Source organism: Callorhinchus milii, unplaced genomic scaffold (genome assembly GCF_018977255.1).
Source record: "Callorhinchus milii isolate IMCB2004 unplaced genomic scaffold, IMCB_Cmil_1.0 Scaffold13, whole genome shotgun sequence".
Lineage (NCBI taxonomy): Eukaryota > Metazoa > Chordata > Chondrichthyes > Chimaeriformes > Callorhinchidae > Callorhinchus > Callorhinchus milii.
The window spans coordinates 5446718-5472429 of record NW_024704754.1 but is presented as its reverse complement, the minus strand read 5'-3'; the positions used below and the strand labels follow the sequence as shown (position 1 = coordinate 5472429).

The following is a 25712-nucleotide window of genomic DNA, read 5'->3' as shown; positions in this document are numbered from 1 at the left end:
GTCCCAAAGTGATCCATCGTAAGGTAATATGGTTTATTTGCTTATTATCGTTATCGGGATTGAAGGAAAGTGTTTTGCAAGACATGGTTGACTGACTTTGACACACTGGCTCCAACCCACTGGTATTACTTTATGTGGGGGGATGCAAAGGGATGATTAAGTGACTGAAAGTGTATTTACTGATAAAGTATTGCTTATGGTGTGCCAATAAGAGAGAGAGATTTCATGCATGATCAAAGTACAATGGAAAATACCCTCTTGACAGTCGCACTTTGTATTCGGGAAAGCCTAAAAATTTGTTGGGTCGAAATGACATTTGCTGTGACAAAAGACTTTCAAAATTCTGCCTTTTCGGACCAATACTGAGGGCTTTGCAGACAATGAAAGACTCACTTTATGGGGGAAGAGATGTGGGGGTGGGGGCTGGGGGGAGAGGAATGATGAGGGAAAGTGTGGTCAAAGAGGTAGCTCTTGAGACGGACCTTAACTTTGAAGCTGTTTTGTTTCGTTCAAACAGAAAAAAAGGCTTTGAAATTAAAGGCGTGTTTAAGAATTTGCCAAATTCCAGACTCTCTGAAATGCTATCATAAGAGAGTAAATCACCTCGACCCAAGTAAAATTTCTACCCAGTAACTTTTCCAAACGAGCAGTCTAAAAATGCCTAATGACAAGTATTGGACACACAGCAAAGCACAGGCAAATGGACCAAATAGGTGTGCGTTGAAAATCGTTATTATTATTTTGCTAGCGAGATGTTTCAGGTGCCCTTAAAGGATTAATTACATTTTAATTGTTTTATCTTTGATAAGATGATCTCCGTCTTGGCAGCAATTATTGAAGCAAGTGCCATTAGCGTTTGACTTAATGAGAGCACTTGCTCACGGCCCAGGCAAAGAGTCAAATTAACATAGCTTGTTAACTCCGAGGCAATCGAACAGCATTCACCTATTCACAAGATCGGTTTGGATGAGGAAGACCGTTCAGACCATCCAATCTCATTCATCCAGAACTGCCCCCTCTCCTCCCACCATCAGAGTGTTAAACTGCTTTTCAAATGTCTTGGCATCCACCACCTTTCCTGGGAACCCTGTTCCAGTCATTGATTACCCTCTTGTCAAGAAGCTTGAGGAGAAACCCCATTCGAAGATGTTTATCCATGTAAGTATTAAATGTGAGGAATGCGGTATTCAAACAGCCAGAATTCCAGGGGGAAAAAAGTAAGGTTTCTATTTTCGTGGGGAAAAAAAACTAAGTGAGAAAATGAGAAAAGAAAATTCTCAGTTGATTTTCAAAGTTTGGAAAGATTGGGAGGAAGAAAGTTAAAAGTTCAAAGTTCCGTTGGGCTCGTGGAATTGACACGAGATGTTGTTTCACCGTCTACACAAGATTTTAATCATAAACCTTGTATTTGATATAACGCCTTATCGCGTCATTGAGACGTCCCAAAGCGCTTCACAGAATTTACTATAAAGTGGATTGACTGTGTATTTTGTGGGTGAATCGCAGCAGCAAATTGCGCACAGCAGCGTCCTACAAAAAGACGTGGATTGAGATGACCAAATTATTCTTCTTATTTATTTTTTAAGGGATTATTATCCTCAGAATGTGATCTGCCAATCGTCTGCCAACCTGGTTCCTACTACTGCAAGGTAAACAGAGGCGTGTGGAGTAAGAGAGTAAGAGTAACCCAACCTAAGGTTTTGTGCACCCCCGCTCAGGAATCGAACCCGAGTCCTCTAGCTTGCGAGGCAAACATGCTAATCAATACACCATAATGTTGTAAATGTCCGAGCTAGTTCCCTAAAAGCACTGAAAGATTCCCTTTCAAATAACGTCTGTCCTCCTGTCTGCGAGGATGTTTTTTCTCTCTCTTTTTAGTTTAAAGCCATTATGATGCTTTGAGGCTTTTTGTTGTGAAAACGCTGAAAAACCCAGATTAGATTAACTCATTGACGGTGGGTTAAATTGATCGTTTTGCTGAAGGTTTCCAACTGAGGCAGATCTTCCCTCAGTGACTGACAGCACTGTCTGACTCACCTGTGTTCCAGTTTAGCCACATCAAAGCTGGCACTTGAGGTAAATGAGTGATTATTATTAAATTCAATTTAAAAAAAGCAGTTGGCACTGGATGTGGTATTTGCATTAATTAGACAGACACAGTGTGTGTCTTGTGAATTTCACAGGCCTTCCCTCCTGTTCTGAGAGATGTGAGGAAGGTGTGATGAGATTTCAATCTGAGTAGCTGTTTTTATTGCTAGTTCTAGTGAACAGGCAGATGGGTCTGTGGTTTGATATCTTATCTGAAGGACGGCACCTGCTTCTAACTAATGTTGTCTTGGTGTCGCACTGCAGTGTCTGCCTGATCTCTGAATTAAAGACAAGTGTTTGTTTATTGGCAGAGCAGTCTCCTCACTTTACGATAACGTCAGGAAGGGAGAGAGCAACACTGAGCACGGTGGGAACAGTACATCCGATGAAAGCCTCTGGGCTGATTGAATGAGGACTGTCGGAAGAAAAAAACACCCCCTTGCCTGGAGAGAAGCACCACCTGGTGGTGTTTCTTAAGGCGTTCCTTAAATGAGCTAAGGAATACTTCAAGGAATGCTGCAAGTTTTCCCCTGCATTCCATTTCGACACTGTGCCTTTACATAAGTGCCTGAACTTTGGAGCAAGCACTGGAAACCAGTTGATTCCTGGTTAAGTTTGATGTCGCTGTAGGACAATGGCAGGCTTTCATGTTAACAAGTTACTCAGTAAAAGGATTATTCATTTAATGCTGATGGGAAGGGATGCGTAGAAGGTTTTTAAAATAACTTTCCGTCATCAACTTTATTCATTCCGTTCCCAATTTCTTCCCCTTCCGATGTGAAACAACATTCCCCAGTAAAACAGTCAGTATCTTTTGTTGTTCAAACGGATGCTACATCCCCCCCACATTTACCCACTTTGAGCCCTGTTTTACAAGTTTGGCCCAATTTCTACGCAATCTTAAACTTTTAAAACAACAAAACAAAATTTCTCAGGCAGAGAGTCAGTGGCTTGAGGCAGAGTAATAATAATAACAGGAATAATCCTTGTATTTGACTTGTCAGGAAGACAACTAAAAACGCTTTCGCTGTAATGCGTAGTGACTGTGCATTTTGTAGACAGCCAATTTGCGCACAGAAAGTTTCCCACAACAGCTAAGGAGTTCAGGGTTCTAATATGGTGCAATGCAGGAAGAGTCTGCCGAGAGAGAGAGAGAAACAACTGAGAAGTTGATTTATTTTAACCAAAGGAGGGCAAAGGTTTGTTTTTTTTCTCTCTCTCTCTATTTGCGGAATGAGCCAGTGTAAGTGCGTCCAGAGACGGAGTGAGCGAGTGAGTGAGTGAGCCTGTTTGGGTGTCAGTAACGAGTTCTTCCAGAATGAAGCAAATGCAAAATAGTTTCAAGGTAAAAAAAAATTCTTCCTCTGGGGCATGAGTTTTGTTCTTAATTTATTCAGTTGAGTTTATATTCTGTCGATTTCAACAGAGGCTCTGGCCAAGTAATCCAAGTTTCACTCCGGCAGTGAAAAGGGAATTGTGATGGGATTTAAAGCAAACTATCTTAACTTTACTGCAATATTAATAATACTTACATTGTTATATGTGATAATCCTTATCACGCTACGATATGTCTTGCAGAGTTTTTACTGTGATGTTTAATGACTGTGTGCTTGCTGGTCACAAACAATAACAGAGAACAATCCTTGCATTTGACACAGTGCCTTTTCAACGGCGGGAGGACGTCTCGAAGCGCTTTGTTCCTGAAGTGTAGTGACTGCGTGTTTCAAATATTAATAATAATCCCTGCATTTGATATAGCGCCTTATCACGTCGTCGAGACATCTCAAAGTGCTTCACAGATTATACTGTAAAGTGAATTAATTGACTCTATATTTTGCGGGCGAAATGTTTTTCTCTCTTCCACCCCCCCACCACAATTATTTATTTTTTGTTTGAATACTTAGGTGCAGCTTCAGAATCTGTCCCTCTCCCCTGCAATTATGTTCGTGCTTGGGCAGGTGGTGGGTGGGGGGAGTCTGTTTATGATTTGCTGTGTGATTTTTTGATATCGGATATGGTTGCCTGTATGAGCCTTTTCCTGGTGGATAGCTATTTGTTAGGTCAGGGTACCAAGGGATATGGGGCAAGGGCGGGTAATTGGAGTTGATGTACAGATCAGCCATGATCTTGTAGAACGTTGTAACAGGCTCGAGGGGCTGAATGGCCTCCTCCTGTTGCTATGTTTAAATGTTAATAATAATAATAATTATTATTATTATTAACTGTTAATGCCAGTAGGTGTGTGCAGTACTAGAATTTTCTTTTAGTCACTTTCCCCAATTGATTGCCTCACGGATAAAATGAGTCATTGCATGGCTGTTTGCATGATGTCTCTTTGGCTGCTGCTTTTGCCTACAATATGCACAGTCACTGTGCCCATCTCAAGACCTTCCTTTTAGACCTTGCCACGTCCACCCACTGTGCCCTCCACCCCTCTCTGATGCCAACCCCCAGCTCGGGTGCAACGCCCCGCCACCCCCCCCCACCCATCGTCCAGCGCCTTGATCTGTCCTCCTGGCATAAAAGGCTCTGTCTAAATGCAATTTGTTGTTGTAAAATCCTGTGACTTTTCAGATGCGAAAGGCACCATAATGAATGGAATGATCATTATTGGCCGTGTTTGATCGATCGTTTGATTGATCTACCAGTGTGCATGTTTTCCGCAGAAAGCGATTCCAGGCTCCGACACTGAGGAGATAAGCGATGGCAACTCCCCGGCTGATCAACAAATGGACAAAAAAGTAAGATACAAATCGGCGTAAAGACTGAGTAGGGATCACGAGATTGGTTCAGGTGAAGAAGATCCTTTGGCCCACCTGATCTCAGCCCTCCAGAACACCCACCATACAGTTTACCCCACCCATCACAGCATCGAGCTGCTTTATGAACAACTTAACCCCTGCTTCCTGGCAACCAGTTGTTAATTCCCTTCAAAATAATAATAATAATTTGGTCACTCAGTCCACGACTGTGGGACACTGCTATGTGCAATTGGCTGCCGCATTTCACTCACAAAATACACACTCAATTCACTTTATGGTATATTCTGTGAAGTGCTTTGAAACATCTCAAAGACATAAGGCGCTATATCAAATGCAAGGATTATTATTATTCAATCTCCATGGAACAGGGAGGAGAATCTGAACCAGTATTTCTGCTCCTGATCATTGATTAGTGAAGACTGAAGACCTTCCTCTTCAACTGTGCCGCTGGTCACCTCCTCCCCCTCCCTGGCTCGGTGTCGGGCTCTGCTGTTAAGCGCTTCGAGACACTGCCACGTGTAAAGGGCTCTATATAAATGCAACTTGTTGTAGTGACTTATGCTGGGAAATCCTTTGCGCGCGCGTGTGTCTGGGTGACGGCGGGCGAAACGCTGACCTGTGTGCGTTATACACTGTGAGGGTGTGTGATACAGTGTGGACGTGTCTGCTTCTTAGGATGAGAATTGCAATGAGACGTCACAGGAAACCTCGTCCCCACCAGCCGCAGGTTTTGATATGATCTACAAAATCGAAGATGTTCCACCCTGGTATCTGTGCATCTTACTTGGCTTTCAGGTATTCTGTGCAGGTTGGGCTGCTTGTCTAATTTTTGGGGGTATAAAACTACCTACATTAATATTTTTTATATATATATATATATATAATTTTGATATCATATATATCAAGGGTAAAAATGGAGATTCTTACCATCTGGCTGCCGTGGTCTAATAAAACGAGATTGCGCCTCTTCGTGTATCAGTGTTGTAGAGGTTGAAAATGTTCGCCTGCGTTTGGCGAGACATCAGTGACCATGAGCTGCCGCCCGTGTTTCACTCAGTCAGGGCAGAGCTGAGGTTTAACACGTTGCTAGGTGGGCCAAATGGCCTGTTCACCACATAACTCTGTGTAACTCTGTATAATTCTGTGTAATATAACCTAGAAATATAAATATATACATTATATATGTGTATATATAACCCACTGCCTCCATCCCCTCCTTCCCCATTTTCAAAACCTTCCTCTTCGACCGTGCCTACGGTCACCTCCCCTCTCCCCCCGGCTCGGCGACGTGCTCCGCCACAGTAAAGCATTCTAGGACGCCACCCTGCGCGAGGAACGCTATGTAAATGCAAGTTGTTGTTGTAACTCTATATCACTCTGTGTCACTGTGTAATTGTGTGCTTTTGGCTGTAGCACTATTTGACGTGTTTCAGTGGGACCATCGCAGTGCCTTTCCTCCTGGCGGAGTCCATGTGTGTGGGAAAGGACCAGTACACGGTCAGTCAGCTGATTGGCACCATCTTCACCTGTGTGGGCATCACCACCCTCATACAGACCACATTTGGATGCAGGTCTGTGTGTGCATCGAGACGTCGTCTTGCCGTGAAAGGCGTCGTGTCTAACACAAACTTTATTATTATTATCAATACATTTTAGGAAGTTTCCTTACTCCACACACACGCCTCTGTTTACCTAGCAGTAAGTAGGAACCCAGTTATTAGTCTATTGACGGATCGCTTTCCGGGAGTAATAAATCCTCCAAAAAATAAATTTAAAAAAAAAGTAATAATTTGACGCTGCTGTGCGCAAATGGCTATCGCGTTTCGCTCACAAAATATACAATCAATTCACTTTACAGTATATTCTGTGAAGCGCTTTGAGACGTCTCGAAGACGTGATAAGCCGGTGTATCAAATGCAAGGATTATTATTATTACTTTAATTTGATTTACCTCTGACATCCTAACCCTTCTCAATGTATTTGTTCCTCACGCCGCAGGCTTCCCTTATTTCAAGCGAGTGCTTTCGCCTTCCTCGTTCCTGCCAGAGCTATCCTAGCCCTAGACAAGTGGAAATGTCCTCCTGAAGGTAGGATGCATTTAAAGACTACAACGACGACATCAACTTGCATTTATATTGTGCCGTTCACTCAGGGTAGCCTCGCGGAGCGCATAGAATTGTGATTGTGTCCTTGCTATGTGAATGGTCCATGTCAAAGAATGAGAAAAACACCCAGGACAGAATGTATCTGTGTTGTCCCGTTGTGCTGCCCTGAAGGGAAGGTATTTTCCGAGCCACACAGCTGTTTTTATATGCCCTCACCTCAGTTGCTATTTAACTAACCGCTGCCTTTTTTTTGCTTGATTTAACAGATGAGATCTACGGAAATGGGACGGCGCCTTTCAATACAAGCCACATTTGGCAGCCACGAATGAGAGAAGTAAAGCGCTCGGATTTCCAACCACAGTAAACTCCTGCTAACTCATCGCTCCGAGGGCAAAGGGCTCAGTGACGAGTTATCAGGAGCATCGAGTTAGGCATATGTATAAATACATCAATAAATGCGACCGGGATATTGACTTAAGTGGTAGTTGAGTTAAGCCAGGGTTAGTTTATCAGGAGTTTACTGTATTTATCTTTGTTAAACGTATCGACGGCAGCTATTGATGCTCTATGTGCAGAGCCCCGGTTTGCCGGTAACCGGTAACCATAAACTCAGTAACTACCCACAAAATCAGCATTAACTGTCTTGGCTCATCTGTTGTCGCTACTTCACGAAAACAAATTTAGTTTACTTTATCTTGATCAGACCTTCCCCCCCACCGCCGTCTAACTTCATAGTAATTCTATCTTTCAACCAATTTTGCTTTTAAACAAACATTATACTAGGTTAGGTACTAGGTTAGTAGGTTCGTTCCTTGGTTCATTGATCAGTTGCCTTGGTGTATTATCACTAAAAAAAAATCCAGCACAACATATATTTACTGGAAACTTACTTAAATACAACAGGGATCAAAATTTGCAATATTCCTTAAAGGATTCCTTAACTTATTTAAACTTTTTGCCCCTCTGAGTCCTAATGGGGCCATATTTTTGCTGACTCTGGGCCGTTTTATTGTGTTTGTTTAATTTTACTCTCCCAGAATTTGCGAGGAAATTGTGATCGTTGGGGGCTTAATGCGAATTTTATTCCAGAATATCTTTTGAGTTTGAGCTTAGGTCGAGCTTTAGGTTTAATTTGCAACCTGTTCGTCATTTGCAAATGAAGAGCCTTTTTTTATATAGATATTTCTCTTCTCATAAAACAGATACAAGGTGCAATTATAGTGTCCAGTTTGATTGAAGTGGTGATTGGCTTTGTAGGACTCCCAGGGCTACTGCTCGGATACATAGGACCCCTTACCGTCACTCCTACCGTCTCCCTGATTGGATTGTCTGTCTTTCAAGCGGCAGGAGACAGAGCGGGAGCTCACTGGGGAATTTCTATCTTGTATGTATCTGCATCCACTGTCATTCCTCCCCTTCAACACACATGCTCTGCAATACAAAAAGAAAATTTGGTCACTCAATCCACGACTGCATGTGGGACACTGCTGTGCACAATTGGCTGCCACATTTAACCTACGAAATAGACAATCAATTCACTTTACAGTATATCCTTTGAGAGACATCTCAACGACGTGATATGGTGCTGTATCAAATGCAAGGATTATTATTACAATTTTTATTGTACAACACAATTCAATACAACGTGTCATCTTGGTTCAGTGGTAATAATAAACAATAATAATCCTTGCATTTGATCCAGTGGTAGCGCTCTCACCCCTGAGTCAGAAGGTTGTGGGTTCGAATCCCACAACAGGACCTGAACTCAATCTAAAGATGTCAGTCTAAATTGATGATCCAATACAGTGCTGTTGGTGTGTTGCATTGTCAGAGACACCGTCTTTTGGATGAGATGTTAAATTCAGGTCTTTTCTGCCTAATTAGGTGGACTTTAAAGATCCTGCGGGCACTATACGAAAAGAGAAAGGAGTTTCTCTCTCTCGGCGTCCTGGCCAACAAGTCCCTCAAATAAAACTGGTCATTCGTTTCATGGCTGTTTGTGGGACATTGCTGTGCACAATTGTGCTCCCGCATTTGCCTACAAATACACACTCTGACTCCATTTCACAGTAAATCCCATGAAGCGCTTTGAGATGTCCTTCCAAAGTGATAAGGCACAAGTATTCGGTTATGGCACTATACGAAATGCAGTTGCTTTGCAGTTCTGAATGACCTTTTACCGAAGCAGACACGTAAACCACAGGAGTCTGTCATACATTTTTCTGTGGCTGTTTTATTTCCATACGATTCATAAATGCTAATGTTGTGTTTATCAGAACCATCACCTTAATTGTACTGTTTGCTCAGTACCTTCGCAACGTGGATTTCATTCTGCCCGGCTACAAACGTAGAAATGGATGCACGACCCTGAGGATAAAGATATTCAAGATGTTCCCGGTAAACATGAAACTCTCCCCTTAACAAGTAAAGTCGCTGACGTCCACCATTTGTCCTAATGCTGATCTGCGGGTGACGTGTTAAACTGAAGTCTCATCTACGCCCTCTAAAGGTGGATGTTAAAGATCCCAAGGTGTCATTTGAAAAGAGAAAGGAGTTTCTTTCTCCCATTGGCTCTGCCCAACAATCCCTCAGATAAAATTGGCTTCATGGCTGTTTGTAGGACCTTGCTGAGCACGTATTGTCTGCCACGTTTTCGCCTACAAAGTACACAGTCACTACACTTTGAAGCAATTCCCTGCAAAGCGCTTTGAGATGTTCTGATGTTCTGTATCAAACTGCAGGAATTGTATTGTGAATATTGACTTCAACCAAGTGGTTCTTTTATTTTCACCTCTATGTGGTTTCAATTGATTTCTCCTTCTGTCACCGCCTTTTCTGTGTGACTTATAGCCAAGTTGTTTTTCAATCCTACACGTTAATTGTCCATTAATCCCGCGAGCTTGAACCTCCTTGTAAAAATCTCGAACGTGCAATTTTTTTTGATACAGCCTGACTTGTGCCTTCGTTATCCGGTCGTTTGGCTAATTCATTGAATAATTCATTGATTTTCGTCGCGGAATAATTTGATTGTAAATTTTCTTTTCCAGATTATAATGGCGATCATGGTTGTTTGGCTCCTCTGCTACCTTTTGACTGTCACTAACGTGTTCCCCAAAAACCCGGATGACTATGGCTTCAAAGCCCGGACAGATGCCAGAGGCGAAATCATGTCAACCGCACCCTGGTTCCGAATGCCTTATCCATGTAAGTTCTGTGGAGTCCTGTAGTACAGTGGTGAGTGGGCGTGTAGTGGAAACTTGCCTATGGTTTCGCCCCACCTGGGAATTGAACCCAGTTCCTCTGGCTGGTGAGGCACAAGCAGTGCGCTAGGGGACTCCAGAATGTATGGAGTGTGTGGAAAAAGAAGAAAAATGCAGTTGGACAGCAGAGTTTGGCTTCCCGAGGTGTTCCTGACTGTTCCTTTGTGGTTTGCCCTCCAGGCCAGTGGGGTTTGCCCACCATCACGGTGGCTGGCGTGCTGGGAATGTTCAGCGCCACGCTGGCTGGCATCATCGAATCCATCGGAGATTATTATGCCTGTGCTCGATTAGCGGGAGCGCCACCTCCACCCATCCATGCCATCAACAGGTAACTACAGCTATGAGATGTCTCAATGACGCGTTAAGGCGCTATATCAAATGCAAGCTTCATTGTTATTATTACTACAGTAAAACTCCCTTAAGTCTGATCTGTATAACCTGTATGATTGCCTAAGCCATACTTCTGCCTAAGTCCTGTTGAATTTCCTATTGTTTATAATGTTTCACATAACTCATACTTTGCAGAAGTTACATTCAATGTATGTTCCCAACCTTATACGACATATGTGAGATTTACTGTACTTTGTTTAACAAGTAACTTGTTTTGAGCAATGATTAGACAAGCCGGAGCTCTTCAGTCTTGAGGGAAGACAACCCTGAATGGAATCTCGTAGAGGTGTATACATTTATAAATGAGATAAAAANGGTAAACCCAGATCCATACATTGGGATGAGAGCACTATTTCCAAGTTTGCAGATGATACAAAGTTAGTTAGGGTAGTAAATAGTGAGGAGGACTGTAACCAACTGCAAACAGACATACACAGAATGGTGGAATGGGCTGACATGTGGCAGATGGATTTCAATGTGGATAAGTGTGAGGTGATACACTTAGGTAGGAAAAATGATAGGAGGCAATATCGACTTGGTAGCTCAATCTTAAGGGGGGTGAACGTACAGAGAGATCTGGGTGTTCAAGTAAGCGAATCATTAAAGGTAGCGCGGCAGGTAGATAAGGCAGTAAAAAAGGCATTTGGTGTACTGAGCTTTATTAGTAGGGGCATAGACTATAAGAGTAGGGGTTATGGTTAATCTATACAAAACACTGGTTAGGCCTCAGCTGGAGTACTGTGTCCAGTTCTGGGCACCTTACTTCAGGAAGGACATTAAGCCACTGGAAAGGGTGCAGAGAAGATTCACGAGAATGATACCAGGAATGGGGAACCTTAGCTATGAGGACAGGCTGGAGAAGTTAGGACTTTTCCCATTAGAGCAGAGAAAGTTATGTGGGGACCCGATAGAGGTCTTCAAAATCATGAAAGGTTTTGACAGGCGAGATAAGGAAAAGCTGTTTCCGCTGGTAGGTGGGTCTGTGGTCACAGTCTTAAGATATCTACCAAAAGAAGCAGAGGGGAGGTTCGAAGAAATTTTTTCACTCAGCGAGTTGTTCGAATTTGGAATGATCTGCCTGAAAGGGTAGTGAAGTCCGATTCGATAACTGCTTTTAAGAGAGAACTGGATAGGTATCTGGAGAAGACGGGTTTGCAGGGTTATGGGGAGAAAGCTGGTTGATTGGGGTTAGTGAAAGTGACTTGCTCTGTCAAAGAGCCGGTACAGACTCGATGGGCCGAATGGCCTCCTTCTGTGCCGTAATATTCTATGAATCTATGAATCCCAAACCGATCTCGTGATCTTGTGATCTTTGGACGTGGCAGAAGGTCTTTTGACTGGAGCTTTCTCACTTCTAAAGTTGCTTCACCAGGTTTCAGTCAGTCACTGGGCTTGAGTCTGGCTTGAGTATGTCTATGGAGAGAAGAATCAACATTTAACACCTGGAGTACATAGGAACAGGAGGAGGCCATTCAGCCACTGGAGCCTGTTTTCTAAGATAAGGGCTGAGAGTTGGCCTCTGTTGCTCCTGTTGCTCGAGCGATTCCGTTTCTCTTCCAGGGGCATCTTCACCGAGGGGATCTCCTGTATCATTGCTGGACTGCTCGGGACAGGGAATGGTTCCACTTCATCCAGTCCCAACATCGGAGTGCTCGGGATAACCAAAGTAAATCTACTTCCCTTTCTTTACCTGATTAACGCTCCTACATGTGGCGCACTCTGATTTCAGTCTGTACACTCAGTGCTTAAAAGAAAATGGCTGCCTGTCAGCTCTTCAGGCTCATTGCCAGTGTCACTTCCTGCTGCCCGTTTGCTTTCTTTGGAGTCCTGTAGCTCAGTGGTTAGTGCGCTCGCCTCACAAGCGAGAGACCTGGGTTCGATTCCTGGCAGGGTGAAACCTTGGGCAAGTTTCCTTACTCCACAAGCCTCTGTTTACCCAACAGTAAGTAGGAATCCGGTTGTGAGTCTCTTTTCCGGAGCTAATAGTACCTTCAAAAGAATAATAATAATATATTAAATTGGTCACTCAATCCATGACTGTTTGTGGGACGCTACTGTGCGCAATTGCCTGCCACGGTTCGCCCACAAAATATACAGTCAATTCACTTTACAGTATATTCTGCGAAGCGCTTTGAGACATCTTGAAGACGTGGTAAGGTGCTGTATCAAATGCAAGGCTTATTATTATTATTTAGAGCCAGAAGACTGTGTCTCGCATTCTTTCCTTCACTGGGCTCTGCAAACCCATCAGCTCCCCCTCACATTCCCTGCCCTATCCCCACCATCAAAGGGAGGGCTATCAGACACTTTGCTTCCGGCCTCTGGAACTCTTGTACAAAGTCCCTCCTTTGCTGCTTTCAAAAACGCGTCATAAAAAAAGAACTTCTCTCATTGACTTGCCTTACACTCTCGCCCATCCATTGCCCTCAACTTGCTACATATACAGCGCCCTTCACATGGGTTATCGTCTCGGACCGCTTAATAGCAGCTCAGTTGGATGCTGAGCCGGGGAGAGAGAGGGGAGGTGACGGGAGACATCCTTCTGATGTGAAACGCGGTGTAAGTGCAAATTGTTGTTTTACAAGCTTCAAAACAGATTAAGAGAGAGGAAAAAAAATCTTTTCATTGCTTGATCGTTTTCACAGGGATAGTGTTGCTAAGGGCAAACAATGCCTACAGCAAAGATTATACAAGAGAAGTGGCTTCATTCAGCGCAGTTACTTCCGCCTGTAGATTCTTTCTCTCTCTATATATATAAAGATCTACAAGGATTAAGGTTAAGAAAATGACATTATATGTGCACACACTAGTGTGGAGAACATGCATCAAGTTAATAGCATCCATCCAATCTGTTCCATAATCTCAGCAACCAAACTGTCAGCTGGAACAATTCACTCAAGGGAGGTGTATTTCCGAACAGCCAACAGATTAAATATTGATGTTGCAGTATTTAATATAAAAGTTTAACCTAACGGGGCCTGAAAAGTTTCCCTCATCACTGAATGTATTAATGATTTATCATCAGCTCTGTAATAGGCACTTACGTTTATGAACCCAACACAATTTCAGATTCTGCCCCTTGACTAATGGTCACATTTCCAAGGTATCGAGCTAGTGAAGATAGAGGAAAGCCTTGTACAGCATTAATTTGTACAGGATTAATTTGTGAAGTCCTGCAGTGTAATGGTTAGAGAACTCGCCTCGCAAGCGAGAGGACCTGAGCAAAAGCTTAGGCAGGTTTCCTTACTCCTCACACACACATCTCTGTTTACCGAGCAGTAGGTAGGAACGTGGTTGTCAGTAAATTGGTAGATCGCTTTCTGGGGGTAATCATCTCTTACAGAAAATTGGTCCAACAAGCCACAACTGTTTGTGGGGACGCTGCTGTGTGCAATTGGCTGCCACGTTTTGTCCACAAAATATACAGTCATTTCACTTCACAGTATATTCTGTGAAGCGCTTTGAGACGTCTCAACGATGTGATAAGGCGTTATATCGAACAGAAGGGTTATTGTTACCGTTATTATAAATAGCTACAAATCCCAGCACACCATGATATTTTATTGGGCAACGTCACGGCTGATAAGTTCCGCTGAATATCGTGCACTAGAATGCTTCTTATCTGCAACGTCTGCTTATCTGCAAAGGAGCCTGCCTGCCCGCCTGTCTGTCTGTCCGTCCACCTGGCCAGTCTCCGCCATGCCTCATTCCTTTCTTTCTGCTTCTCTCTCTCTCTCTCTTTCTCTCTCTCTAAGCGCTCTGATATGCTGCCCTGCGTGAAGGGTGCTATATAAATGCAAGTTGTTGTTACTTCCCCAAGATTGGCAGCAGGAGAGTGGTGCAGTACGGAGCGGTAATCATGCTAATTCTGGGCACCGTGGGCAAATTCACAGCCCTGTTTGCATCACTCCCCGACCCCATTCTGGGGGGGATGTTTTGCACGCTGTTCGGTAAGTAAGAAGCAAAGTGAGGCTGAGACACGATCATTCAGGTCGAAATAAGAGTTATAATTCATTTCGGGTTTCGCGGCCTGGGTTTAATGCAATAATCTGAAGCCTTTAGACTGTATTGTCTCCTTGCAACTCCCTGCATATCGATTCCTTTCATAATTCTATTACCAAAGCAGGTTGCCTGAATAGACTTTGTTTAATTGATAGATATTTGCATTTAATTCATTACTTTTGTGCTTTCTATTCTATTGGCGTTCCCTCACTTGCTCGGGTTACTGTTTTTTAGTGCGTTGGCGCTCGTTTGATTTGATTTAAATGAATTGCCTTGTTGTCATTTATGGTGCTGTTATTCGCTTAATACCCCTACCATCTCTCATCACCACCCAGGAATGATCACAGCTGTTGGACTTTCCAACCTCCAGTTTGTGGACATGAATTCGACTCGTAATCTTTTTATCTTGGGATTCTCCATGTTTTTCGGTTTAACGTTGCCAAATTACTTGGAAGCGAACCCCAACAGTATCAATACAGGTACGTTAAGAATGCGACATGAATACCAGTTGGTTGTTATTTGATACTCGACCTATCGGCAGCATTCGATACGGTCGACCACGCTATCCTCCTCCACCGCTTGTCCTCCCACCTAAACCTTCAAGGCCCTGTCCTTGAGTGGTTTAGGTCGTACCTCTCCCACCGTCTTCACTCTGTTTCCACGAATGGTTTTTCCTCCAGCCCCCGCACTGTCTCGCGCGGTGTCCCTCAGGGCTCTGTCCTCGGTCCCCTCCTCTTCACCCTCTATATGCTCCCCCTGTGGTGACATCATCCGCAGACATGGAGTTAACTTCCACATGTATGCGGATGACACCCAACTCTACCTTTCCTCCTCTACCCTCAACTCCACGACCACCGATGTCCTGACAGCTGCCTGTCCGACATCGAGTCCTGGACGAGAGACAACTTTCTTCAGCTCAACGTGCGTAAAACTGAGGCCCTCCTGATTGGCTCACGTCAGCGCCTCCGCACCTCAGGCGCTGACAGCATCAGCATCCAAGGCTGCACTCTCCACCTCTCAAAGCCGGTCAGGAACCTCGGTGTTCTGTTCGACCCTGAGCTGTCCTTTCTCCCTCATATCCGCACCACAACTGGCACCGCCTTCCATCACCTCCGGAATGTCGCCAGACTACGGCACTACCTCACCCCTCACGTGGCTGAAACTCTGGTCCACGCCTTTATCACCTCAAGGCTGGACTATGGGAACTCTCTCCTCGCCGGCCTTCCCGGCCCTCCCTCCACACTGCAGGTCATTCAGAACTCTGCAGCTCGTGTACTGTCCCGCACCAGGCTTCGCGACCACATCACTCCCACCCTCGCTCGCCTCCACTGGCTCCCCATCCCCCAGAGGATCGATTTCAAGATCCTCATCCTCACCTACAAGGCCATTCACGGCCTCGCTCCCTCCTACCTCTCCGACCTACTATCCCCCTACCTACCTGCCCGTACCCTCCGTTCCTCTGGCTCCGGTCTGCTCCACATCCCCCGCCCCAACTGCCCTACCATCAGTGGCCGGGCCTTCAGTCTCTCAGCCCCGAGGTTCTGGAACTCCATCCTCCAGTGCCTTCGCCGCTTCCTCCCTTTCCACCTTCAAGGCCGGTCTCAAGACCATTCTCTTCGACCGTGCCTTCAGCTCCCCTCTCGACTCTCTACCCCCTCCTCGCTCCCTCCCTTCCCTTCCCTCACCCTGACCATTTCCCCCTTGCTCGGGTCCTGACCCAACTGTCCAGCGCCTTGGGACGTCCTCCCGAAGTGAAAGGCGCTCAATAAATGGAATCTTGTTGTTGTTGATAGGATTTTGCAATCAAATATACAGTATTCAATCACCAATGACTGCCACATCTGTTATTGTAGATTCCATTTAATTTATCACTATTAATCAATTAATACTAATTAATCAATATTAATTAGTAATAATAATCCAAAGCATTTGTATATCCTTTCAAAATAATAATAATTTGGTCACTCAATCCACGACTGTTTGTGGGACGCTGCTGTGCGCAATTGGCTACCGCATTTCGCCCACAAAATATACAGTCAATTCACTTTACATTATATTCTGTGAAGCGCTTTGAGATGACTCAATGATGTCCTAAGGTGCATTATCAAATGCAAAGTTTATTATTATAGCGCCTTACCATGTCGTGAGACGTCTCAAAGGGCCTTGCAGAATGTATATTACATTAATATAGTAATATATTAATGCCTTACAAACAGCCATGAAGCAAATGTATGATTGTATCTAAGGAGCGATTGTTGGCCAGGACACACTGACCGGGAGAGAGAAACTCCCTTCTCTTTCTCCAGAAGTGGATTGGAATCTTTAATGCCCACCTGAACAGGCAGATGGGACCTCGGTCAAAACGTCTCATCGGAGAGACTGATTAAATATATCTTATCTGAATGGCATTGCTTTTTACAGGGAGGAACTTTCGCGATATTTTCCACAGCCTACAATCATGATGACTAATGTTGGAGAATGTAGAAGCGATAACCCAAGTTAATTATCATTTAATGACTAGTGTAAATAACCCACTTGAAGATGCAAATATGAATATGTCTGAGCTGATAGGGCAGCCGATTAATTACCTGTAAAGTCATTTTGCAGAGTTTAATTTTAAAATTCATATTAGCAATAGGATTTATTTCTCTGATCACAGCCAAAATCACTCCATCAGCTTCCTGGCAGAGTGTGCGCTCTTCGTTTGTGTATTTGATAGCACACTCGCCTCTGAGTCAGACAGTTGTGGTTCAAATCCCCCACCCATGTCTCACAGTCTAGGCTATCGCTCAAGCTCAATCTGGGGGGGAGCGACGCATTGTAAGAGGTGCCGTCCTTCGGATGAGACGTTAAACCAAGCTCTGTGCCTATTTAGGTGGACGTTACAAATCCCATGGTACTCTTTGAAAAGAGAAAGGAGTTTCTCTCTCTCTGTCTCTTCCGGTTTCCTGACTGACAATGCCCCTTAAAATAAAATGCTCACTCATTCCATTGCTGTTTGTGTGACGTTCCTGTGTGCAAACAGGCTGCTGGGTTCACCTGTAACATACACAGTCACTACACTTTACAATATATCTTGCGAAGCACTCTAAGAAGTCCTCCTGATGTGAGAGGCGCCATATCAAATGTAAAGGTTATTACTTTTTTAAAAAAGCCGGAGAATTTATTCTCTCTTCATTCCTCTGTTTTTCGGGGATCATTACAAAATATTTCCGTAACATTTGATTTACAAGATTCAGGCTCGAACCTCTGTCTCTTGCAGGAATCCCCGAAATTGACCAGATTTTGACCGTGTTGTTGACAACAGAAATGTTTGTGGGCGGCTGCATTGCTTTCGTCTTAGATAATACAATTCCAGGTAAAATATATTGGGAGCACATCTCAAAGCGGTGTATACACACAAGGTATTTGTAACTCCAGTGTAGTGCTGGGGGCGGTGGGGGGGTGGAGTGCTGCAGTGTCAGGCAGGCCATCCTTTGGATGAGACATTAAACCGAGGGTCCACGTGAAAAGAGAAGGAAATTTCTCTCTCTCTCTCTCACCCACTCACCAACTCATTCACTCACTCACCCACCAACTCATTCACTCACTCACCAATTCATTCACTCACTCACTCACTCACTCACCCACCCACCCACTCACTCAGGTTCTGGCTGACAACAAAACAAAATCAGTCATTCACTTCACAGCTGTTTATGCGACATTGCTGTTCGGGCCTTCGGCTTTTCTGCCCCACCCTCTGGAACTCCATCCAAATCCCTCCACCTCGCCTCCTTCAAGGCCTGACGTTCCTCTTTAACTGCTTCTTCAGCCACACTCCCACCCCCACTCCACCAACCCTGCACCCCTCTTGATTACAACTCCCAGCTCAGATGCAAACCCTTAATTATCCAGCACCTTGGGATGTCCTCCTCACATGAAAGTCTATAGCTATATAAATGCAAAGTATTTTTTAGGAAATAAGAAAACTTCGACGAAAGAGGACCAAAGTCCATCCAGTTCGCTTTCCACCATCGCATGCACATGTCATGTCCCAAACTGTACAATGTATCTCACGATATTATTTCCTAAAAGAAATCTATCGAATTTGCTTTTGAAAGAATCAACACTTTCCGCTTCCATTGTCTCGCAAGTGAGCCTGTTCCATCCATTTACTACTCGCTCACTGAAATAGTGTCACCGCAGATTTGTTTTGAATGTGCCCCCACTTCAATGTTGTTGTTGTTGTAGTAGCGCTTGCGTTACTCTAGCGATGTGTTCTGTCATTGCCGCAGGGACGAAGGAGGAGCGTGGGCTGGTGCAGTGGAAGGAAGGAGCGAACGCAAACAGCGACACCTCGGCAGATTTGAGGACATACGACTTCGCGATCGGGATGAGCCTGTTGAGGAGAGCTCCGTGCCTGCAGTACCTCCCCATCTGCCCCGTGTTCAAGGGCTTCCATTTTAGGAACAGAAACGTAAGGGACACGGACGAACAGGGCAAAGGAAACTCCGACGGCCTTGTGGTTTGCACCAGAGTATAGCTCGTGCACTCACTCCTGGAGCCCTGACGGAAAGAAGATTATTGTCTTCCTTTTACCTAAGCTGTGTCATCAGCGAGGACCTTGCAAAGCTGACCTCAACCAAATGCTCTCTGCACGGCTTAAAGGAAACTCGTTCTCTTTTCAGTGAGTCAGTCTGGACACCGAGGTTATCTGACGCACCACACTCTTTTCTCTTTGCCACCCACCTACCCACCCACCTCAGACATCAATTGTACACAGTTTTAATTGCTTGGCTGTGGCAGCAATCATTGTCAGAGGTTCGTCGAGAAAAGCTTCAAGGTTGCATCACGTGTTGACAAGAGGAGTTAATAAGAATACAAGACCGCCTTTTTCAAGCTTTCAATCCCAGGTCTTTGTTACATTATTTGTTGTACATCCCTCATTGCAACTGTGCTGAGGGTATACAGCTCTGTCCCATTGGGGGAGGAGAAGCACAATTTAAAAAAAAACCATCACGTAACAATCAGGAGAGATTTCACCCCAGCAGCAAGGAGAAAGAAAACCAGAGACATTTACTGCACAGAACAGGTCCTTTCTGCCTCCGCTGTAGGCTGGTTTAACCAGCTGGGGGGACAGAGGAGGTCGGGCAAATCAACACTGAATTGGTAAAATCCCGTCTTTGGGATCCTGTTACCAACGGAAAGCCTTTTGAGATAAAAATAATACTAATAAAAATGATAATCCTTACGTTTGATATAGCGCCTGATCACGTCTTTAAGACGTCTCAAAGCACTTCACGGAATATACTGTAAAGTGAATTGATTTGACTGTGTATTTTGTGTGTGGGGGTGAAAATTTTGTGGGCGATCTGATTTTTGTCACGGTGGGGGGTGGGGGACAGGAAAATCAAATGTACATCTGCGATTTTTTGTTTGACTGTTTTTGACGTGGAAATATTTGAGCGATACATCAATAAATGGGGTCTCCGATGGGATGTCTGTGGATCCTGGCTTACACTAGCCACAATCTCCCCTGATTTATGTTTCACAGCGAGTGCCCGAGTGAAATGCTGTGGTGACAAGCCCTGGACAAAGCAAGTGAAGGATTTGGGGGTTTTCAGTTCTTATCAGCCATTGAGCGAATTAAACTTGAAAGAAGGGCGTTCCTTTAATCACAAGCCTCGCAAATGTGTTGGTTAGAGCAGGGCAGAGTTTAAGTGGTGCCTGTTTTTGTACCACTGCATTGGATTCCATGTCTCAGCCTCACTCATTCCATTCCCAAATGGTAACGTTCACTCGCATCTGTGTGCTTTACAGATACACCATGTGTTAAGCGCTATTGATCTTCAATGAAAACCTATTCACCTCCACAGAATTCTAGCAATTTCAGGATGGGGAAGTGTTTTTTGACACAATGGGTAATTAATGACTGGAACTGGGGGGAGGTGAAGGTGGTTGAAGCTAGGACGCTGGGATTAATTTAAGAAATAGCTCGATGATATGATTCCCAGATGGGAGAATGGATTTTCTGAAAGAATATCCAATAACAATCCTCATGTTCTATACAGCGCCTTATCACAATGCCTAGACATCTGAGGATCTTCACTGTGTAGTATTTGCAGGCAAACGCCGTGGCCAATTTGCACACATCAAAGGTCGTGAAGAGAGTGACCCATCTTAATGGGGGAGAGGGGAGGGGGGGATTCGCTGATCAGGGCACCAGGGAAGAGAAGAGATCCAAGGTGGGTTGAAGGGAACTTTCTTCATCCAAATCAAGCAGATATTGAGAGCACAGTTAAGACCCATAAGGTCGTGGTTAGCATGCTTGCCTCGCAAGCGAGTGGACCTGGATTCAATTCCTGGACAGGGCAAATTCAATTCCTGGACTTTAGACTAGTTTCCTTACTCCACACGCCTCTGGTTACCTAACAGTAAGTAATAATCCGGTTGTTAGTTGATTGGTGGATCGCTTTCCGGGGGGTAATAATCCCTCCAAAAAAAAATTTGGTCACTCAATCCACGAGTGTTTGTGGGACACACAATTGGCTGCGGGCGTTTTGCCCACAGAATGCACAGTCACTCCACTTCACAGTGTATCCTGTGAAGTGCTTTGAAAATGTCTCAACGACGTGATAAGGCGCTACATCAAATGAAAGGATTATTATTGTACCACAGAGCATGCTGCGTTTTAACTCTCTTCTGTTAAGACTGATTATCATTCATTAAGCGGGGCATGGAGTTGAGGGAGGGAACAACCACATTGTTAATTGTTTAGGACCTGAGCTCCAGTCCATAACTGACTTGCAGCTATCTCAGCTGTGCTGCGAGGGCCCCTTTATGACTCGCACCAAATCATTTTGAATTCTACAAGGTCACATCAACTAAATGCTGCTGCTTTGAGGTTTTTTTTCCCTTTAATTCTTCAGCTAACATTCGGCTGCGCTGTAATGTTCGCTTTTGCGGAGTACTGTAGTGTAGTGGTTAGCGTACTCGCCTCGCCATCGAGAGGGTGCTATGTAAACACAAGTTGGTGTTGTTATGTACAAGGTGTCCACAAAGTCCCGTTACCCCCCAACCCGTCCTCCCCCAGTGTTTTTTTCTTACAGCGCACTGACCAACAACTGAAACACGTGGAAGAATGATGCTGATTGTATTTAGAAGTACTTAATTGTATTCAGTACAAGTATTTGACTGTATTTTGACATCCAGAAGATCGGTGTGTGGGTGTGAGCGCCATCATTTTCACGGCATCCGTCGACATGTTCAGTGCCTCATCTTCCGTAACATTGATGGAGTGAGGAGGCGAAATGCATCTTTGACATCTTCAGCTCCTCTATAGCCTCATATCGCTGTTTTGTAACGGGGGGGTAACAGGACTTTGCGGATACCCTGTACTTGTGTTTGTATAGAGAGCTGGCTATAATGTCTCTCATTTTACCATGTAGGCGTTGCTTATTTTGGTGTCGAGCTTCCCGCGTGATGAGCTGAGGTTTGTGAGGAGAGGCCGGGGGGGTGGGGTGGGGGCACAGAGCCGAGTCGGGTAAGGATGCTTTGGCTGAAGACATGGCAAAGACCCAAGTTTCCTTCCGATTCCCAGCATCTCTATTGGTGAGTGTCACCCCTTCAGGGTGATTCCTACTGTAGACCTCAATGAAACATATTCTTCCTAAACCCTGACCGCCTCATTGCCAATAAGCCATTCAGAGCAGAATTCTATGCAACGCAGGTTGTGAATGTTTGTGTGGACCTTTGCGTGGGAGAGTCTGTGGTTAATTTGCATTGTAGCAACTTATGATACCAATGTTGCATGTTATACAGCAGCTGTAGTATATAAAGGTACATCATTTATTATTTTTTTAAAAATTTTTTAATTACAAGGATATTTGAAATGGGCTTTGAGATTAAGCATTTGTCTCTGATGCATACAATGGCTCCAAACACTGGGGGGAGGAGGAAGGGGGAATATATTTTTGAAGAATAATCACACAATGGGATATAAATGCCAGAGCTAACTGATGTAGTTTCCATGGTAATCCGCTTCAGTGTTCGGCCTGAGCAAAGTGTGTCCTAGGGTTACGTAAGAAGATTTTTCACGGCAATTTAACTGATCAATCTGAATTCCTTCATCACTCTTCCAACCTACTCTGTTCCCAATGTGACTTAATTGTCAGCCCTGGCTGAGGTAAAGTGCGCCTTCACAATAAGATAAATTGCCACATGTTTAGCTCATGATGCGATCGGGGTCTTGAACGTGTGATGTGAGGGTAGATAATAGTAATAATCATAATCCTTGCATTTGATAAAGCACCTTATCACGTCTCTGACAAGTCTCCCGCCTGCCTGTTCAGGTGGATGTTAAAGATTCTGCGGCGCTATTTGAAAAGAGAAGGGAGTTTCTCTTTCCCGGTGTCCTGGCCAACAATCACCCAAATAAAATTTGTCACTCACTCCATGGCTGTTTGTGGGACACTGCTGTGCCTGAATTGGCTGCTGTGTCTCACCCACAAAATCCACAGTCAATTCACTTTACAGTATATCCTGTGAAGCGCTTTGAGATTTCTCAACGATGTGAAGGCGTTGTATTAAATGCAAAGAGTCTTATTATTGATGCTTGAGTTAGAAACATAGAAAGATAGGAACAGGAATAAGCCATTCAGCCCTTTGAGCCTGTTCCGCCATTAAATTTGATCATGGCTGATCTGTATCTCAACTAAGCCTTTCAATTCCAATTTTCCGCTTTCTTCCCTGACCTACTAAAAATCTATCAATCTCACTCTTGAACAACAACAACAACAGCAAAATTACATTTATAGAGCGCCTTTCACGTTGGGAGGATGTCCCAAAGCACGGAACAGTCAGGTGTCGGGGCCCAAGCATGGGGGGGAGGGGTGGTTTAGGGGTGCGGGAAGGCAGAGAGGTGGGAGGGAGACCAAAGGCACGGTCAAAGAGAATAGTCTTGAGACTGGCCTTGAAGGAGGTAAGGGAGGAAGCGAGGTGAAGGGATCATGGGATGGAGTTCCAGAGTGTGGGGGCAGAGAGACTGAAAACTCGGCCACCGATGGTAGGGTGGGTCGGGGCAAGACATGGAGCAGACCGGAGCCCGATAAACGGAGGGAGTGGGCAGGTTGGTAGGGAGTCAGCAGGTCAGAGAGGTAGGAGGGGGCAAGGTCATGGATGGCCTTAAAGATGAGGACGAGGATCTTGAATTCGATCCTCTGGGGGATGGGGAGCCAGTGGAGTCGGGCGAGGGTGGGAGTGATGATTGAAGGTGTGGATAGATCCAGCATCCACGGCCTTTTGGGGGAGAGAATTCCAGATTTCTACCACCCTTTGGGTGAAAAAATGCTTCCTGATTTCATTCTTAAATGGCAGTTGTTCTCCTGGAGGGAGAGGAGTAAGCTGTTAATTGTTGACAGAAAAGGGCCCGAAGACTGTGAGAAAGATGCAGGAAAGCTGAACTGCTTCTGTTTTCAGTGACGTCCTGCCTTTACTCCACCGAGAGCAACTTGTGCCAATTAACCAAATAATGACGTTGCGTAACTCCCGGTCGATTAATCTCAGAACGTGTGTCAGGTGCTCGCTTCTATCCCCCATCTCCTTCTCCTCACTCATGATATCTTCAGATGTGCATTGCTTTGCCTTTGCAGCAGAGCTGACCATGGCCTGACCATCTCTTTCAGATGCTTTTGTGTAGAAGTCATCTGTAGTCCTGCAGCTCAGTGGTTAGAGCACTCGCTTTGCAAGCGAGAGACCTGAGTTCAATTCCAGGCAGAGGGCGAAACCTTGGGCAAGTTTCCTTACTCCACACAGAGCCTAATAATAATCCTCCAAAACCCAAAACAATAATAAATTGGTCATTTTCAATCTACGACTGTTTGTGGGACATTGCTGTGCGCAATTGGCTGCCGCGTTCGCCCACAAATATACAGTCAATTCACTTTACAGTGTGTTCTGTGAAGCGCTTTGGGACGTCCTCACGACGTGAAAAGCGCTATATCAAATGCAAGGATTATTATTATTATAATTATCTGCGAAGGAGAAATTAATGAAGAATCAATACAGACACTCCAGATTTTAGGCATTTTATACTAATAATCCTTGCATTTGAGGTGCGTCTCATCATTGAGACGTATCAAAGCGCTTCACACAATATACTGTGCATTTTGCAGGCAAAATGCAGGAGCCAGTTGCACACAGCAATGTCTCGCAAGCAGTCATGGATTGAGTGACCAATCTTTTTTTGAGGGATTAATATCCCCGGAAAGTGATCCATCAATTGACTAACAACCTGGTTCTTACTTACTGAAACAGAGGCGTGTGACCTAAGGAAACTTGCCTGAGGTCTTGTCCCACCCGGGAATCGAACCCGGGTCCTCTTGCTTGCAAGCCGAACATGCTAACCATTACAATAGTAATAATCATAATTGATCCTTGCATTGGGGGGAGAGAGAGAGAGACCTTTGACTTTTTACTTCTGCAGTTCTGTGTGTTTTTGTATTGATTTCTTCCCCCGTCCCAGATGACTCTCGGGGCAAAGGAAAGAACTAACACAACACAACACAGCACAAGGACAGTGAGCAACGAGATGAAACCGCACAATGGAAAGTGATACAGCAATGATTTGTCACTTAGCTGTATCCTGCAAGCCGCTGAGCCATGCAGACAAGAGACAAAATCCCACCTGGGTCCCTCTGTCACTCTATTCACGTAGCGTTTCCCAGTCTGAAACTTGGCAAGTTGTTGAATTTTGTCTTAACCTTTGCAACTCGAAGCTTATGATCTGTAATCCAGCTTTCAGTTCCAAGCCGGTTTTCCACGGTTCTTAAACCGAAACCGGCTTCCAAATTTAAGGCTGAATTTCTGGTCGAGAGACAAAGGCTTATTTAGCGATGCAGAGCACGGTAACAGAAGTGAGTCTTGAGGAAAGTGAGTTGAAGGAACTCCGGGATGGAGTTCTGACACATGCGGAAACCCATCACTGTGCTTAAGAATCTCCAAACCAAGCTGAGGATTCCATGTATCCCGTCTACACGTGGAAATTCCATAGATAGATTGTTGGAATGGACTGCACTCTCTCTCCGTGGGGGGGACGCCTCTTGCTTACCTAATTCCGGAAAGTATCA

General features: G+C 44.6%; 1 protein-coding gene across 4 annotated transcripts; it reads left to right on the top strand.

Annotated features, from left to right (window-relative positions):
* Positions 1-1141: 1141 nt before the first annotated feature.
* slc23a1 (solute carrier family 23 member 1) lies at positions 1142-20111 on the top strand. 4 transcript variants are annotated; one of them, XM_007906252.2, is made up of 15 exons: positions 1628-1649; positions 4755-4829; positions 5526-5645; positions 6264-6421; positions 6849-6937; positions 7222-7289; positions 8158-8339; positions 9232-9352; positions 10003-10159; positions 10396-10543; positions 12166-12271; positions 14426-14555; positions 14943-15086; positions 17870-17965; positions 18882-20111. In XM_007906252.2, the coding sequence occupies exons 2-15, from the start codon at positions 4818-4820 to the stop codon at positions 19127-19129; spliced, it is 1779 nt and encodes a 592-aa protein (XP_007904443.1). In that variant the 5' UTR covers positions 1628-1649; positions 4755-4817; the 3' UTR covers positions 19130-20111. The 4 variants fall into 4 exon arrangements, with proteins under 4 accessions (XP_007904444.1, XP_007904443.1, XP_007904441.1 ...); XM_007906250.2 differs by lacking the exon at positions 1628-1649 and adding an exon at positions 3274-3433; XM_007906253.2 differs by lacking the exons at positions 1628-1649; positions 4755-4829 and adding an exon at positions 1142-1158.
* The last annotated feature ends 5601 nt before the right edge of the window (positions 20112-25712 follow it).

What these genes read in the sequence shown, in the direction of transcription:
- slc23a1 (XM_007906250.2), top strand. Translation starts at nt 3,407, where the DNA reads ATGAAGCAAATGCAAAATAGTTTCAAG. An exon ending in GCATCTTACTTGGCTTTCAG is followed by an intron (nt 5,646 to 6,263) that starts GTATTCTGTGCA and finishes TTTTGGCTGTAG; the next exon opens with CACTATTTGACGTGTTTCAG. An exon ending in GTGGAAATGTCCTCCTGAAG is followed by an intron (nt 6,938 to 7,221) that starts GTAGGATGCATT and finishes TTGATTTAACAG; the next exon opens with ATGAGATCTACGGAAATGGG.